This window comes from Sphaerodactylus townsendi, linkage group LG03 (genome assembly GCF_021028975.2).
Source record: "Sphaerodactylus townsendi isolate TG3544 linkage group LG03, MPM_Stown_v2.3, whole genome shotgun sequence".
NCBI lineage: Eukaryota > Metazoa > Chordata > Lepidosauria > Squamata > Sphaerodactylidae > Sphaerodactylus > Sphaerodactylus townsendi.
This window is the reverse complement of record NC_059427.1, coordinates 74,597,422-74,615,778: the sequence shown is the minus strand read 5'-3', so window position 1 is coordinate 74,615,778 and position 18,357 is coordinate 74,597,422. Positions and strand designations below refer to the sequence as shown.

The following is an 18,357-nucleotide window of genomic DNA, read 5'->3' as shown; positions in this document are numbered from 1 at the left end:
AGCCATAGAAGGTTCAAACTCAAGATGTGTGATTTTATGATTGTGTTTGCTCATTGTATGGATGCAATGGTAGCAGCCACCAAATGGGGAATGCTGGGAGGGAAATGAAGGAGCCAGCAGTAGAATGGGTGGAGAGTGGGCGAGGAAATGGAGGAAGAACTGCTCTGTGGGAGGGGAAAGGTGGGAAGGAAGGGAAAAAAGAACCCGAGGCAGGCATGGTACACTCATTCAAATCCAGATCCAAGCAAATGTAAGGAAAAGGTCAAAGTTTGCCCATATTGGGAAAATCTGTCCTTTCATTCATCAGAAGCCCTGAGCCCTCCGGGGGAGGGCGGTATAAAAATGTAATAATCAATAAATCAATAAATCAATAAATCAATAAATCAATAAATCAATAACAAAATAAGCGCAGTGGCATTGCAACAGTTGCATAAATGAAGATCAAGCTTGGATAATGTCACAAATCTGTTGCATAATTAAAAATCTTCTGTGAAGTGAAGGTGGGCTTACCTCAAGGGGAAGCCCTGTACACAAATGGCCAAAGATTCTTAAGAAAGACAAATGGGAAGGCTGCAGCCAGACATACATAGTTGCTCCCTTTCAGATATATGATCTTAAATATTTGCTAGTACTTTAAAGCAGTAAACCAGGAGCAAAAACAAATTCCCTTTAGTGATTAATTTCAGGTCAGCTTCAACCACCTGGGTTTTCCACCAACATTTCACATCCATTTTTTAGGTATTATTTTTAGTGCACACTCCCTTGCATCAATTAAGGCCAGGCAAGATGAAGCAGCCGCCATACTGTTTGTTCAAATGGGATTTGTCACTAATTCCAGTTAATATGCTGGATGGAAGAGATTTAAAGTCAAGTACGGACAGGTGGGGACATAAGCTGTAGCTGCCACCTGTGTGCACTTTTCAGCCCATAACCACTATGCTCCCAGTTGCTTTCTTTTCCCCAATCAGAAGCTGAAATCAGAATTCCACTGGGAGAAAATGGCAGATACTTGGTTAAAAGTACAAGCAGGGAGATTGTTCAGTTTCCCCCTCCTTGCAGTCCATCCTGCACCATCTGTTTCCCCATTCACTTTACAGAGATAGGGCAGTATACAAATTGGATCTGCCACATACATGTTTTCTCTGGAGGTGATCTACAGATTGCTGCTTTGTCTTGCCAGACGTGAAAAGTTAAATGCTCATTTTCTCTGTACAAGTAACTACATTACCTGTTGTAAATGAGTCTGTTTAGAGCTGTAGTTCTGGTTTTCCTCATGTGTTCATCTCGAATTCAAAACTGGTGAGATATAAACCAGAGCTCATGGAACAAAACTTGTCATTGTGTAGCAAAGGTGCAGAATAGCCAGAAGCATATATATCCTAAACTCTTTGTTACCTTTTGTCACTGACAGATCTCTCTTTCTATTCTCTCTCTCTCCCTCCCTCCCTCTTTAACACTTTCAGCTCTGGGCTCTTCTCCTAAACTGCAGGCAGGCAGGCTATCAACAGTGGTGACATGAGTCTGACTGTCCTCTTCCAAAAGCCATTGCAGACAGAGGGACACAGTTAGATTTTATCTGTGGAAAGATTAAAGGCAGGGGCATTTGGGTGAGTACCTGGGATGCCGAACTTAAAAAGGGTTAAAGTCTTTTGTGGAGACCAATTGAACGTCTCCTCTTCTATGTCTAATACAAATTACTGGAATTGTATGCACTATGTATTCCATGATATCTTTATAGTAGCTGTTTGATATCCCCAAATCCCAATTCCAAGAAACACTACATGATGGATTTTTGCATGTCATACCAAGCCTCAGTTACCAAAACGAACAAACAAAAGATGCCAGGTCTACCAGGTATTGGAAGACAACTATCTTGCTTGTAAGACTAAGTCTGAGGAAGACCACAGCAAAGGGAAGAGTATCTGCAAGAAAAATAGAGCCCTCGCCAAACCGAAAACCCCTATCATATGGTTACTGAATCTTGCCTCTGTTTTCATGCTGGATTCCTTTAAAGTTCTTTTTCCCAAAGTAATTGCCAGGAATGTTTCCTGGAAATGTTCCTTGATTTCCCACCCCCTGTTCCCTATTGGCAGCTGTTCTTTTGTCACTTGACAAAGGACCAATCCCCATATTCTCGAAAGCATCCAACATTAGTCAAGTGGAAAATACAGCACTATGTGAGAGAGAAAATGTTATAACACAGATGGTGGAACAGGACATTGTGAAGGTGGCGATTCTCATAATTCGATGTCAAAGTTTGGAAGATATCTCATTTGAAACAAAAAAGAAAAAATGACTTGTGCATGGGATCACCAGGAAAAACTAGCTTTATTAATGCACTTTATACACTGGAAGAATGTGCAGATGAACTGCAAGAAGAGGAAACTCTGCAAAAAAATTCTGCAAATGGTGGCAGCATGGAGCCTCCTGAAGAGGGAAGAAAATGGTGGGTGCGAGCTGCGGAGAAACAGAAAGTGAGAGTTGTTTAAACGCAGGTAGGAAAAATAAAATGCTCCTTGTTCTGCACAGTCAGGAGAAAATGACTTAACTCTGTCTTGGGAAAAAAAGAATCACTAATTTAGTGTTTTCTGAAAAAAACAGGTTAAGCAGAAATAAAACATCCTGAAGTTTGTGTTGGGGGGGGGGGAGCTGTGCAAAGTTGTTCCCCAAAACACTCCCCCCCCCCCATACTCAGGATGCTTTATTTGTGCTGTGCAGAAAGGGCCAGAGAGAAAACACCAGTATAACTTGCCAGGTATCTCTTAAACATGTATCCTCTCTTTGTATTCATAATATATTAGCAAATATGGTGCGTTTTTGGGAATACCAGAAGACAATTTAGTGAAAACACTAAGAAATTTGGAGGTAGACCACCATCAATTTTTACAGATTTCTTTAGTGGACCATGGCAAGTTCCTAATTTCTGCCACCTACCATGCATGTGTTTTTATATTTGTACATCATACCACAAAGAAGCAGCCTTCAAGGTACAAGCCCACCAACAGCCTGGGAAGCTGGATCAAACCTGTTAAATATTTGAAGTAGCACTGCTGCTGATTTTTACTTTCCCAGTTCCTTGCAGAACAGAGTGAGATGTAGAACAGGGATCACAGGTCTCATTGTCAAGGAGAAAGTTTATCACCTTGTTTCACTGTCAGAGTGTTATCAATCAACACATCATGTAACTGACTGACAGACCTGCTCCTTTGCTTTTATGTACTTCCCCTTCTTGTGATAGCCCTCGTGGTCCTCTATATGCAATGGGCAACACAGCAACTCTATCAGTAATTTCCTAAGCAGAATAACAGCCTTTTAAATCCACTGAAGTCAAAGGACCTAAGAAGTATATGACTATGCTTACGATTTCATTGTATGTCATACAAGTCATGCAACAAATGCATGTTATACCGCCTTTCTAAGCTTGCAATGAAGAAACCTTGGTTGATTCCCCACTTTAAAAACAAAACTAGATACAAACCAGTTTGGGTAGATTCAGGACCTTTTGAACACGGCTTCATGGTCCCCACTGCAGCTTGTGCCCCCGTCTTCCCAGAAACGCAGCAGCCACGCAGGAGTCCCCACTGTTGGTGAATCAAACGCGCGATCTGCTCAGGGGCTATCCTGATTGGCTGCTGCATTGTGCTGGGGCGGGAATTTTTTTTATTATTTTCAAAGTGACGGATCCACATTCCGCCATGTTTCCATTTCTAAGTTAATGCAAGGTACGCACACACACACACCCCTCTCCACAACTACCGAAAAGTAAAAGTGTCCAAAGGTGGACATTTATGCTTGAAACCATGAGTGTGGCACACAAAGGACTGGACTTTCTCAAGCAGTTTCAGGGGCTAAAATGAAATGAAATAAAATAAAAACAGCTTCCTTGTCCCTAGCTGGGGTCAAACCACCAACCTCTTGGCCATTAGCTAAGCGGTCAATCAATTGTGCCACAAAGACACCACTGTTTTCAGGTTGGGGGAAACTCAACTTAAGTCTCTCTGTACAAGTTGAAATGGGGAAACGGGTGATCAAAACGAAGCCCTGTTTCCACGTCCCATAGTGTTTTCGTGTCCATGAATGAATGAATGAATGAATGAATGAATGAATGAATGAATGAATGAATGAATGAATGAATGAATGAATGAATGAATGAATGAATGAATGAATGGTTTACTGCTGCCTTGTTATATATTTCTGTAGTCACAAAACTATTCCATGTTGCTTCAAATCAATGTCGATCTCGGTACCGGGAAATTTAAAAAAGGGCTGCGAGTGCATTGCACGCAGCCCACTGAATCCTAATTGGATGGGAGGCGCCACATCACTCACAAGCGCGGGAAATTCGAATCTGGATTCACCCCCCCAACTTCCCCACCGCTCCACTTTCGGCGTGTGTTTTTTTAAAAGGTCCACAAGCAAGGAGGTTCTGAAAAAACACATGCTGAGCGGGGGGAAGAGCGGCAGAAACGGGGTGAATTCGTTTTCGGCACTGGTGTACTGGGGAGTTTTGAATGAAAGCTGGATATTTGGAGTGACAAGCATGCATTTAATCATGAGTGGGGAATCAACCCTTGGTGTGAAATTCCAGCCAAGCAACTGCTTTCTGTTGACTTCAAAACTGTCCCTGCCAACAGTGCTATTTTACTGCTTTGGTAACTCTCTACGAGTGTTTGGCTGTTTTACAGCAGTCTCAGTTGTGGTGGATTTCAGGAGCTGCCTTTTTAAATGTTTTGTCATTTCGCAAACTTCTGTGTAAGTCCATTTCAAAAGTCCAGAAAGGCAGATGGCTTCCGTTTTTAACAAGCTCCTGTACAGTCAGAACTGCACTGTTATCTGCCCTCCCATGTGCTTATAATCCATAATAATGATGGAAATAAGAAGCAAGTCAGATTTTCCAACTTTAATGGAGTTCTTATTTACTGTGGGCATGGCTTAGCAAGGTAAGGTCAGACTCACCTCTGCATACCGTCTCACAACCCTTTCCTACTGATAACGCGCTCCTTCAGTTTTGCCTCAGTTCTATTGACTGTGCCACAGAGAAAACAACAGAGGTTACTTGGCTGCCCAAAACCAGATACAATTGTTGTGCTGGCTCCATACTGCGCAGTCATAACCTTGCACAAGATCATATACAAATGGTATTTCATTGTGTGGGGGGAAGGAGACTTTGCCTTGCCTGCCTGCCTGCTGCTTTTGATAGATTTACTCAACAGCACCACTTAAACAAGCCTGCAGAGGAAGCCGCAATCAACCCATCTCATCAGTTTTGAAATGAGGTTTCACTGCAAGTGTCACTTGGCTCCAGGGTATTGCTGTGACAGCCAGTGATCCTTAAGTGCCTTCATCAGAGGCCTAAAAGTGTCAGGATGGCAGTGGCATTTGAAAGATGATTTGTGAGTGAAGATGAAGGCCAGGCATGCCCAAAGGAAGGAAGCAAAGAGCCTCCCTGCATTGCAGAGCTGCTTAATGAGCATATAGGCGAGCGGGTCATGGACACTTTCATCCCTGAAGCACACTCTGATGTGAGGGTGAGACCATTAATTCTCTTCTTATTGGTACAAGTAGTTAACCTTCCATATTGGCAAAATGACCAGGCAAGCACTCAAGAGGTCAGCTCACATTTAGCTCCAAATTGTCCTCATCTCATGTTCTCTGCATGGTTTTTTGCCGCGGGGAAGGAAATCCATTGACACACTCTGATTTCCATTAGTGTATCCTCCCCTTGTCAGGGGAATGGTTAAGTACACAATCTAACTTCTCATCAACATGCTGCCCCAATATGATTACCATTTGCCTGCTTATGGCAGGCTAACTCCACCCTTGATAATTTGTTCTCAATCCATTGAGCAGTGGCAGAAAAAAATGGGGGATGTCACCTCTGTATTGGTGACATCACAGTGACATCACAGCACCCACAATGCTCTAAGAGTTCCCACTAATCTCTATGTTTTTTACCATGGAAATTAAGGAAATTCCTAGAATATTGGGGGGGTTCCTCTCCCTCCCAGGCTTTATCTCCTCCAAAAGCTCCTGAGATTGGTGGGCACAGGAGTGGCAACCAAATCTTGTGCAATGGTAATTTGAGTAGGTGGATGAATGTCTGTTATAAACCTCACTGTTAAATAGCCTCAGCTAAAATTCTAACTCGTGTAATTTCCCATGTGTTTGTAATGGCAGCCACTACAATCAATCCTCTTCACAGAGCAGCCCCTAGGCCCATGATGGCGAACCTATGGCATGCATGCCCAAGGCGGCACTCAGAGCCCTCTCTGTGGGCACGCATGCCATCATCTCCCCCTCCCCCCTTGCCTAGCCAGAGGCTGCTGCCAGCAGACACGTTGGGAGTCATGCTGCACATGCTAGCCGTGCATAAGGCACTCTGCCAGCTAGGACTGAGCTTCAGGAAGGTCCTCTTGAGTAGACCTGATTTGCTGAAAGTACCATCTACTGCACCACAAGTACCTCCTCTCCCCCATAAGGCTTGGGAAACTGGAGGCTGGCACGCTTTTCTTGGCGTGTAATTTTTGGGACCAAACTAAAACTTTGGGGGTAGGGTTAAAAAGTGGCAGCCCAGGTGAGGGGCTTCCATTGGGAGGAGTGCATCTGCCAAGAGCAGGGCAGGCACAGTGGTGGGATTCAGGTGCTCACCCCAACTGGGGTGAACCATATGTTAAGGGGCCCCCTCCCCTGGAGGAGAGAGCGATGGGGCTTTTAGTGCCTGGGAGCCCAGGGCAGGAGAGATCTTGCAAGGTCTCTAGGCTTGTAGTGCCAATCCCGTTCCCACGGGATCAAAGCAAAAGTACAAAAGACAGAAGGCATTTCACACCAATAAAGAATTGAGCTAAACCAGGCCCCAACCAACTGACAGGAAAGGGAGAAGAGCATCCCTTACCACCCTGAGCATCCCTCCCCCCACCCCTTGTCAGAATTAGGCAAATGTGGGACAGAGAGGTCCACTTCAAAATATTCTCCAAGTCTAATTTAGTTGTTAGAGACAACAACTCTAATTCTATTCCCTACTAAATTAAACAATAAAACCATTGCTTGTATAAGTATATTTTCCCCAGCATTGAATAAACATTATCACTCCTGGTGATTAGCAAATTCAAAAGGAACCCCAGCTGAGAATCACTGCTGTAGATTGTTGATTCAGGGAATATCCATTTCTTTAATGTTAACTAGTAGTGTTAGCTGTTTTTGGTATAGGGATAGATTTGTATTGGGTGCTTAATTTTTTTAAAATTTTGTATTTTTGTAGACTTCAAGTCTTGAACACCCAAAAATGAGTACAGCAAAAAAAGCTAAAACAGATTGTGGAAGATCATTCAAAGAGGCCTGGACAGAGTTATTTGGAGTGATTGAACGCAATGGGAAAGCGTTATGTATTCTGTGTAATGAAAGCTCTGTTATTGTGTTTTTATTTTAAGACAAAAGATGTTAATGTATGAGTTGTTTTTTCTAAACTAAAACCTGAGCATTCAGGTTAAATTGCCATGTTGGCACTTTGCGATAAATAAATGGGTTTTGGGTTGCAGTTTGGGCACATGGTCGCTAAAAGGTTCGCCATCATTGTCCTAGGCTTTGAACAAACTAGAACTGGACCAAAATGCAAGCCATTTTTCTATAAAAAGGACCAAGGACATGGCAAAAATACCATAGCCTTGCTGAAGCAAACAGCTCTGAGGCTGGTCATGGAAGTCTGGCTGGAAATCTTATCTATGCTGCTTTAGGGCCCATAAAGTTTGAATGGCGGGATATAAATGTAATATTGTTGACTGGCATCTTTCAAGACATCAATCAAATGAAAGCTTTTACCTTTCCGCAGTTGCTCTTGTTCACCTCTTCTATTGCTGTTGCAGCCTTCTTAAGGGTAGCAATTCACAGCACGATCTCAAGAAAAGAAGAAGAAATTGCGTTTTTTAAGTAGAAGGCTAGTTTCCCTTGGGAGATTCTGCTCTTCTGGAGAGAATTTCACACAGCCCAAAGTGTCATCTTTCTCTATGAAAAGCACAGAAATTCAGAAATGCTACAGAAATTCAGTTGAGACCTACATCAAAAAATTATCAGAAAGTTGTGTATGATTTTAAACTTCACTTTCTTCCCCTCAGGCACTCTGCAAACTCTTTAGTCTAGTGTGACTAGGTCAGGGAAATTTATTGAATGCTAAGTCATGCAGCATAAGGCTTCGTCTATCCATGTTCATTCTGGGTACTCTTAGAACACACATAGACAAGGTCACATACTTAGAATTAGGCATGCTTGAGTCCGCAATGGTTCCTCTCACACCCTGCTCACTAGCTGGAAACAGGGAGCAGATCACTGCTTGGATGTCCCTCATCTGTCCACTGAGCTCCATCTTTTTCTAGTTTGAGCTGATAAGCAGTATTACACTATGACACAAGGCAAAAAAAATGGTGAAAAAGAATAATGTCAATTTTGACTTTTAAAAAATGGCATCTGCCACAAGTTGTTCATAGATTGACAACTGGAACTGCAATAACCAAAGCTCCAACTATCTGACCCTGTAGAATAAGCAGCTACCTACCACTCAGGTACAACATTTCTCAGCACAAACTTTAACAATAATCAGTACAGTGATATGATCAGGAGCTTACTTCACATCTAATCAAGAGAGCCAAGCAAAGTAAATTTGCCTAGTGATCACATTCATGTCAAAGTATGCCACATTTCTACTGGGGTGACAGAAACTCTGCAGCAGTGTTGCACAAAATGGGAGCATTTTCTGTAACCAATCAAGGAGGTACACATACATGGTTTCAACATATTACTAGTACCGCTGCTTACAGGCACTCCACTCCACAAACAATACATGAGAGCCTCCACATCTCCAGTTGCAAGGACAGAGCACCCCACACACGTAAGCAAAGGAGGTAGATTCCTGACTCAAATGGTGACTGCTGGCAATTCCTACCTCCCCACACATCTACCTACTGTGCTCAACAACTCTTCCTTCCTTAAGGTGCTAGCAGTATCTTCCACACAGGAAGCATGGAATAAGTTTGCACAATGCTGAGGGGGCAGGGAGGTAGCACTCATGGGAGTGTGATCTCATACTGGTATAACCTTCTGCACACTGGAGACACAGAGACAACAAACACATTTCTGGATGATTGCCAGCCATTCATTGCCAATTATTGGCATGCTGACCAAATATAACACCTTTCATCTCACATAATCAGAGCCCTATGGAGCAGCCCAATCACTGACTTCCAATGCAATCCATTGCCGTTCCAATGCAATCCATTGAAAAGGTGAATTCTAAACTGGGAAACCCCACTTCTGGGCAGAGGGTGAAGATTTAAGGAATGGGAGAGCCCCGCATACAAAGTGTCAGAAGAACCCATTCACTTTTTTCCCCTTCTGCTGAACATTTCCCATTGTTATCTTCATGTCTGTTTTAACTATATGCAGGTAGTCCTCCCACAGGTTTAGAAGCTGGGATAAACACTGTTCTCGGTGCAGTGACAACCCCCGGCAGAAGCTACAGCACACCCAACCTCTGCAGTGACCAATATGCGTCTGGCTGCCCTGCACTGCAGTTCCCAACTCTTTTGTTCCAGTCTGGCTCATGAACCATTGCAAGCTGCTTAACAGACATTTGTTTTACCAGCTCAGTTATAGCCATCATGGGCATGAAGTGATAGAGAAAGCTATACTAGTGCTTTCCCCCAGTAAGCTATTTGGAAGCTGACAGAAATGCCTTTTGTGAATAGCCAGTTGGGTGCCCCTGTATTGCTTTCCTGGTGCTTTTGTACCACTTGTCTTACAAAATGGCTGCCCCCTCAGAATATTATTTCTCCTTGAAACTGATCCCTCCCTTGGGAGAAGTCATAGCATTTCTATAAAAGTTTCTGCTGAGAGAATTGTAGTGATGTCTTCGTAACATCACTAAAGAGCCTTCAGTTCTTCCCTGTATGTTGATCTGTCAAAACAGTAAGTGTTGAATCAAAACTGAATTGACAATTCCACCAATGCCCTCTTCCTACTGCAGATCCCTCTCCCTCAGGAAGAACATTTCATGGAGAACAGGGAGGCAGGAAAGTTTGGATCCAACTCTTTGTGTATGAAACAAGGGATTTAAAATCCCCCCTTCCCCATGCACCTGCAACGGCTCCCTTCAGTTTAATAGCTGCAAGGCTCAAAGTAGGCATGCCACAGTCCTATCTACAGAAAAGGACTGTTTTCTTTTTTCTTTTTGTAATGTTCTGCATGTGGGTGGGGTCATAGTGACATAAAGGCATACCAATGTCAGAATGCATTGGCTGGTGGTTACCATATATGGCTGACAAGGACATTTTCAGCATGTCATGCTGTGATTTGGTTAGGAAGAGTGTAATGTCAAAATTGCTATGGATTCCGATGCAATTGCTATATTCTCAGTGCTATGTCCTCAGTTCCTTGGAGCTGGATCTTTTGTATAAATATATATTCCCGGGGTTCTGTAGGAACTAGCAAGCTCTTCTGGAATCATTCCAATATAAGCTTCTGCTGCCTTATGATTGTTCTGCATATAAGGGCACTAATACGTGCGTCTTCTGCTGCTCTTATAATAGCACAACATCCACTCAAACTGGTTCCCAGATTCAGAGAGGGAATCTGTTCTGCTTTCTTCTTGTGATGGGCCACCAAGGAGAAGATATAATAGCCTTAGCTTTCTGTTTCTCTCAGATTTCATTTCCCCTGTGCTGGATCCTTCTACTGGTTTCTACATTTGCCAAAGGACAGGTACCTTGCACACTTCCTGGTGGGGTTTCCACTTTCATATGCCATTTCCTTCTCTATGCTCTGTGGGATGTCCTGATTTTGGCTGCAAGTGAGTCCACAGTCAAAGGTACCGTGCTTGATGACTGCAGAATGCAGCAAGTCAGTCCCAAGATGTGATTATTTGCAGCAGAACAGTAGTTTTGTTGCTTTCTAGCTGTATTAGGGTGTCCTGGAACCTTATTTTGCATGATCAGTACATCACTGTTATGCTACGTATGCACAGTTTTGCAAAGTTATGCACAATGATTTTCCCTTTCTTTGCTGTTGCAGTTAACCATACATGGGCATTTAACTAACCAATAATTTCAAAAGTTAATTAAAAATGATTTTCGCAACTGTTAACATACCAGCTACAAAACAAGCAGTGGAAACTGGATCAGAACAATAGGTCACTCACTTTTTCAAAATTATATGGTGGGCGGGGGGGTGGTGGGGGTGGTGGTGGTGGTGGTGGTAAGAATCCCAACAACTAACATAGTGGGAAAATACATTCTCATGGTCTTTTGCAAAACTGTGCAAGAGCACAACCCTCACTGAATTACTCTTTTCAGTTGTTGCAACTATTGAAAATGATAGGATAGCAAAAGATAAGATGTGGTTTAAAAACAATTAATAGTTCAAGACATTTGTGATACATTTCAACTTGGATGGAGAGCAAAGAAGTATGCCTATGCAGCTATACCATCAGACCATATAGACAGTGTTTATATGTAAAAACCAGTGTTGCTGTCTTGTCTCCTGCTCTGAGATCTCAATACAGTCAATGATAAGTTGGTGGCAAGGCCATAAGTGGCCGTCAGACTGAAAACAACTTGAAGGAGTTTGAGCATCCTTACTCTACCATACCTGCAGTGTATCTTCAACTGGAATTTTTAGAATGCATTTGCTTGTATTTTTTAATGAAAAATCAATAAGTAAAAAAATTATCTGCCTAGCTCATTTCAGCACTTTGTTTTCATGGGTCATAGTTTTCACCCTCATTATCCCATAGTGATTTGCACATTGTTTTCCTCATAGGTGGTTAATCCATGAGTTTCTAGACCAGTAGACAGAACTAATTGGTACAATAAAGAATGGAGAGAGACACCCTGGCAGTATTGGATGCTCCAGCACCAATTCAGAATGCTTCAATTGCACTTGTAGAATTGAACATGTGCATGCTGTCTGGTACTGGAAGTCTTTTCTATCAAGTACAAAACTGAGAATATCAGTTCAGTATGAGCCTGGCTAAAATGTGCCATTCAAAGCTTTCTGATTCTCTGCCTATAGATCACTCTTGGGAACATCCCCATCATGAAACAGACAAAAGCATTTAACATTATATTAACCATTTTCACCAGGTATAATTGGATTGTTTCCAGGCTCATATGTACCAGTAGAAGACAGTGCTAAAGTCTGTAAAATAGTACGCAGGTATTGTGATAGCCTTGTGCATAGGAAAGGATTCCATAATATTAGTGAGACTCTACCAATGAAAACTGGTTGGTGAGGGATCTAATGCTGGAAGAGTCTCATGTTTGCTAAGTGTTACATTTACATAAAGAAACCACTCTTTATGTAAATACTCCCATTGAAGTCTGTGGAGAAAAATCACCTTGTTCCTATTCAACCCCACTTCACAAAACGGAATAAAATTCTGACTCAGGAGCACCAACAGAGCAGAGCACCAACAATATATAAAGTTAAGCTTGAGATCACAGACTGCAGATATCAAGATGTGGTGTGTGGACATATATTACTCCACCTCTACATATATAGTACTATAGAAGCATGCAAGTGGAGATTTCAGTGATGGGGAATATGGCAGAAAAATACACACAAGCAAGAAAACCAAAAAGGCTGTTATAGTTGTATTTTCAGTACTCAACAGATACTCCCGATGCCAGAAAGCTACATTTGCCAGTATTTGGAATTCTGCTGCTGCAGTTGGGGCTGCAAGGACAAGAAGTAGCTCAGAGGTTTGCAGAAGAAAGAAGGAACCTATGCCTCAAAACAAGCCCTCAGCCTCTCCCGCATCCATCTTCCAAGGTTACCAAGAAAAGAAAAGTGTGTGCAAAGCACTCAGTCTTATTCATGGGGTGACTCCACTCCTCCCCCTTCCCCATGCAATGAGTAGAAACTGTGCAGCAATAATGATTCTTATAAAGAGGATACAGAATTATTCGCTGGGGTTTCTGTCGGCCACAACACTGAAAAGGTAGCAAAGTTCTAACCATACACAAGTGTAGCCAAGGGGATCATAATAATCATTACTGGTGAATGCATTATATATTCTGCCTATTAACAATTCTGGTCAAACACTAATGCACCATTTTCTTGCAGGATTATAGCCAGGGCACATACAGCAGAACAAGAAAAAATGTATTCAAATGCAATGCCTGAGTACTGTCGTAGCTGTCTTCCCCAGCCAGAGAAGCTTATGAGTGTAGACATCAGGGAGCTTATCAGTGAAAAACTGTAGAGTGGGACTGGGGCAGGTGCCATGGAAGATTATCTAAGTGATAACATACTTTCTCGAGCTCTCAACATCCCCAACTCCTAATAAGAACATAGACACAGGATGTATATGTTGAAACTGCTCTCCATTATTCATCATTCTCCCCTATGTCTCTCTTGTCTCACCACAGGCAGTGAGGTAGCCATCATGTGCCAAGACACCTGGTCCTCCTTTGTGTCTCACTGAGCTTTTTTCAGACACTTGAGCCCTGCAGGAATGAAAGGATGGCTTAGCAACGCTATTCCTCAGCATTATTTTCAGAGATTACTTGACCACTGCTGCTGTAAAATACAAACTGTGACAATTTCAACTGTGTTTCTTAAGTATCTTATTTACCTTATGCTGGTCTGTGACCGTAATAAAGGTTGATGGAGTGATTGTGTTTCTAATCTCATAATAGTATACTGCTGATACGAAACTACTGTCCCTTAGTCACCTACCTCAAATGTCTTTGCAATGGAACTCCCAGTATGCCACTTCATATTGGGAAGACCCAGTGTTTGTCTCTTTCCCACAACCTTCCCCTTGGATCACCAACATTGATCAGATAGAAGTACCAATTGCTACCTGTTCCCTTGATCTCCCCTCCCCCTTGTCACTGCCTGTTACTGTTGAGAACATCCAGGTTGGAGAGCTACATGAAGCTAACAGTGGTACATGGTAGATGAATTACAAGAACATAGCCATCAACTACTGACAATCAACTAAATAAGTAGATTTGCTTCACAGTTACCTGAATGAGGCTCTTGATCTATGTGGCTGAATTCAGGCTATCATGCAGTGTGATCTCAGGTGTAGATGGGTAGCTTTTGTTAGCCTGCTGCCTTGGAAACTGTAGCCAGCATTCAAATCTACAATTTCTGGCTGTACTTATGATAGTCTGCTAAACTAAAGTTACACATAGGACATGTTTATTACTTAGCTATATGACTTCAATCCTAGGATGAGGCAAGGGGTAAAAGGAAAGACAAAGCCCCTGAGTTACCTCCAAAGGCCTCATCCTGAGTCTCCCTGTGTTCTAGTTGGCCTAAGTTCTAATTCTACTGTTATTTTCTTTTCTATTCAAAATTATTGCATTTGGTGCACATTCAACAGGTTTATGTATTGTGACACCAAGTCACTTACAGTTTAAACTGACCCTATGAATTAATGACCTCCAAAATGTGTTATCATTAACAACGTTGTTCAGATCTTGCAAACTGAAGATCATGACTTATTTTATTGTTGTCAGTTCAGCTGGTAGGGATTGCTAATTTAGAAATCACATTCACATATCCATGGCATGGTAGAGCTGAAACTCATCTCCTGTTTCCCATTGTATTGTACTTTCTCACTGAGCTGCTAGCTGTATGCCGTGAGCTTGCTGCTGTGGTATGCTTTTCCCCCCATATGCCCATCTGCCCTTGCCCCTTCAAAATATTATTTTCCTTTCATAGGTATGTATTTTTTCAGTGTTCCTAACATTCTTTTTGTGGAATCTTTGATCCCCACTGGTGGACTCAAGTCCTTCAATTGGAGGACCTGTGACTGTAAATTCTACATATGATTTTCATGCAAACTACTGGATGCTCTAATTGAAAAGGCAACCTTTCCTTCCCACGAGACCCTATGTTTCCCTACCCTGCCATCAACAAATGGTGTTGAATACAGGTTGTATTACCTCAGCACATGTGGCCACTCAGTGTAAAATGGCCATTCTCACTATGATGATGTTGCTTCTTGTCTTGAGAATTCCAGTTGACCTTGTTATATCTGATTGTTTTAAAACTTTACTAGTTTCCTCCCTCTTGTACCCTATGGAGCCTTCACCTACTCTGCATTCACTGCATTTGGTCATCCTTTGAGTTCTTTTAATCCTTCCATTCCCACTGTAATGTACTTGCCTCTTTCCTTGAGAGTTCCAGTTGGCCTTGTGTTGTCTTCATTCTCATCCCATAATTTGTAGTATTTTTTTTTATTTATGTTGCCACATTCTGAGGTTTGACTTCCAGAGTCTATTCAAAAAGTTTGGTTGGATGTATAAGATTTTAGTAAAGTTCCATCATAGAACTGAAATTCCCTTGAAATATATTACGTTTAGCCAACTAAATTAAATTTAGTAATCTTCCCTAGTGACAGTGTCCACATTCCTCTGACCTCCATTGTTATGAAACAAATCAATAAGAAGTTAATTGATTTTCTCCTGGTAGTAATGTAAAGCATGTAGACTGGCATCGAGTATCATAACAGTCTTTGATTCACAGAACTTCACAGCATATGCAAAGATTTATGATGTATCCCCACTGGCACAATTGTGTTACTCAACAGTTTTCAAACATCAAATTATGTTACATAGAAAAACAAAATCACCAAATTATTGGAGACAGATTGAATGCATTTTTAAATGTCCATTCTTTTCATTTTGTTTTGATTTTGGTGTGATACCATCACAGAACCTACTTTGCGTTGAGGACCACAAAACAGATTCTGAAAAAGGGGTCACTGGGAAAGCTTAGGAGCAAAGATTAAAGCTATTTTATGATACTAAATCTTAGTGATAACCATTTGTGTTCCCTTTCCAGGATCTCCAGCCCTCCGTGTGATGCATCATCCTCCACTATCATGTCCTCTTGTCGAAACCTGTGGTTAGCCAAGTTCCTTCCCAAAAGGGCTGTGTGGATCCCAGTGTTCGATGAGCCAGTAGCAAATTCCGAAACGGCAGAGCAGTCTTCTGCACCTCACACAGTTATCTATTGGGTCTTTTCCTGAGTCAGAACCTGTTTGCCTACAGAATCAAATGTAAAGTATGATGACCCAACATGTCTTAAAGATGACTTGGAGATTGTTGCATTTGGTTCATTAGTCCAATTTGTTCACAGTGTTGTGCTAGGAAGCTTTTCTTCATGGACTTGGGTTTCGCTGTAACACCCTCAACTATCCTATGTAGGGTCTATATACCCACAAGCATGAAGATTAATGTCTCTGTGTAATGTAGTGGTGTGTACACGATCAAAAGACAAAGCTTTACCTGCTTCCTTGTCAATTGCTCAATGTTCCTGCTATTCCAGCTGCAACTAGATTAAAAGCATGGGGCTTCTCTAGACCTTGTGGGACACACTGCCTTCCTTATAAGAGCTCTAAGATTATCTTGGGCCTCCATTCTCCCTGTGCAATTTTGAAGTCTCTCCTGCTACTCTCCTGTTTTCCTTAGCATGATCTGCTTCTTCACTGATTCTGAGCACTCACTCACTTCCTCATCCTTGCTTTAATGTTAAGTCTCATTGTCCCATTTTGTGTTCTATGGTGGTTTGAATTACAGTTTTCAGCTACATAACACACTTTGGCTGTATTTACATTTGAAATTCCTGTGGCTTTGTTTTGTTTTTTTGTAGAGGGGAGTTATTGACAAACTTGATGTACAAGAAGATGCTATTTTCAAAGTTTTATTTTTCCCACTAAAATTTTCAGTGGCACTCATATATGTTCCTAGTGAGTACAGAATGGTCCATTCCACACAACACAAATAAACTGCTTTCAGACAAGAAATAAAACTCCATGGAGTTCCACACCGTATTCAGCCCAAAATATTTTGTTTCCAGTCTGAAAATGTTTTATTTGCATGCTGTTCCCTAGCAATTCTTTTGTAAAAATGTTTTGAGAATGATTTCACTTGCTGTGCAGTCACTTTAAGATGTTTCCCATGCCTCCCAAACCTCCTTGTCAGCACCATTTTCTGAGCTCACATTGGCCATGTGGTGCTGTATTTTCAACAGGGGTTTTTTTTTTTTTGCAGGGTTGCTACAAAGACATAATCCCTGGAGGTTTTGAGGCTTCTTAGCATCAGATTCACAAAGTTTAAAAAAAGAAATAGAATGACCACAAAATGGCACCCAAGAATGGTTTTGAGGTGCTGAGTGCGAATAGCAGTGGCGTTCCTGCCTAGGGACAGGGGGTACCCTCTGTCCCTGGGCGCCCCCTTTTGGTCACGTGGGGGGGCACCAACATTTCAGGGTCGTTTGTGTGTTTTTAAAGTTTTTAAGTGTTTTTTCACGTTTCGGCCTGCAGGGGGCGCATTTTTAAGGCTAGCGGCACCAAAATCTCAGAGTACCATCTGGAGACTGTCCTGATGATACCACCCAAATTTGGTGATGTTTGGTTTACGGGAAGCAAAGTTATGGACCCCCAAAAAGGGTGCCCCTATCCCCATTGTTTTCAATGGGAGCTAACCTGAGATGGGGGCTACCCATTGGAGGGACCATAACTTTGGTCCCCCTGAACCTAACTTCACCAAACTTGGGTGGCATCATAATAATAGTTAACAGATGATACCCTGAAAATCTGGTGCCACTAGCTTTAAAAATACACCCCTTCCAGGCACCCCAAGAAATTTGCCCAAGATTCTTTGTTTTGCAGTGACTTGGCTCCATTGTAGCCAATGGGGAATTTCTGAGTGTGTAGGCAGGCTGTACATTTTTGAAGATAGAGGCACCAGACTTTCAGCGTGGCTCTAGGAGGGCCTCCTGGTAATAGCATCCAGGTTTGGAGACCTGGGGGTTCAATTTTATGGGGCCCCTAAAAGGCTTATTTTGTTTCTCCACTCCTGCACATGAAAGCCTGTGGCTGAGTTCTCTCAGAACTCTCTCAACTCCCCCCCTCACTCCAGAAGCAAAGCTCACCAAGCTTGGATGCTATTACTCAAGGCCTCTTGGAGCCACCTTGAAAGTCTGGCACCTCTATCTTCAAAAATGTGCAGCCAGCGCTTACACACTCAGACATTCCCCAGAATCAGCCAGGCTTTTCAGCAAGTTCTGTGGTGGGAAAAATTACTTTTCCCACCATAGACTTAAATGGGGCTTTCTGTTATGCCCAGATGGCTCTGTGGTAGAGGTTTCTACAGGAGGCACTGTGGTAGGGATCTTGCTCTGGGTTGGGGCATTTCCTGTAGCTGCTGGTGTGAGTCTCCTGAAAGGAACCAGCCAAATTTGCTACAATGTGTGTGGAAGAGGAAAATGCTGTGGGCACCGAGTTGAAGGTGAACCTGATGCCCACAGCATTTGGCCATCACAGGCAAACTTTAGCAAAGTTGGCTGGTTCCT

General features: G+C 42.4%; 1 protein-coding gene across 2 annotated transcripts in view; it reads left to right on the top strand.

Annotated features, from left to right (window-relative positions):
• The window catches only part of HRH2 (histamine receptor H2), a 32,156-nt gene extending 15,323 nt beyond the window's left edge, over positions 1-16,833 (top strand). The window contains exons 2-3 of one of the 2 annotated variants that reach the window (XR_007244008.1): positions 1,464-1,607; positions 15,844-15,947. Coding sequence is in view for 1 of the 2 variants with exons in the window: in XM_048490738.1 (XP_048346695.1) it covers positions 15,844-16,030 (187 nt within the window). In the remaining variant the exon portion in view is untranslated. Of the gene's footprint in view, positions 1-1,463; positions 1,608-15,843 lie in introns of both variants that reach the window. The other variant, XM_048490738.1, reaches the window with a different exon arrangement.
• Positions 16,834-18,357: the final 1,524 nt, after the last annotated feature.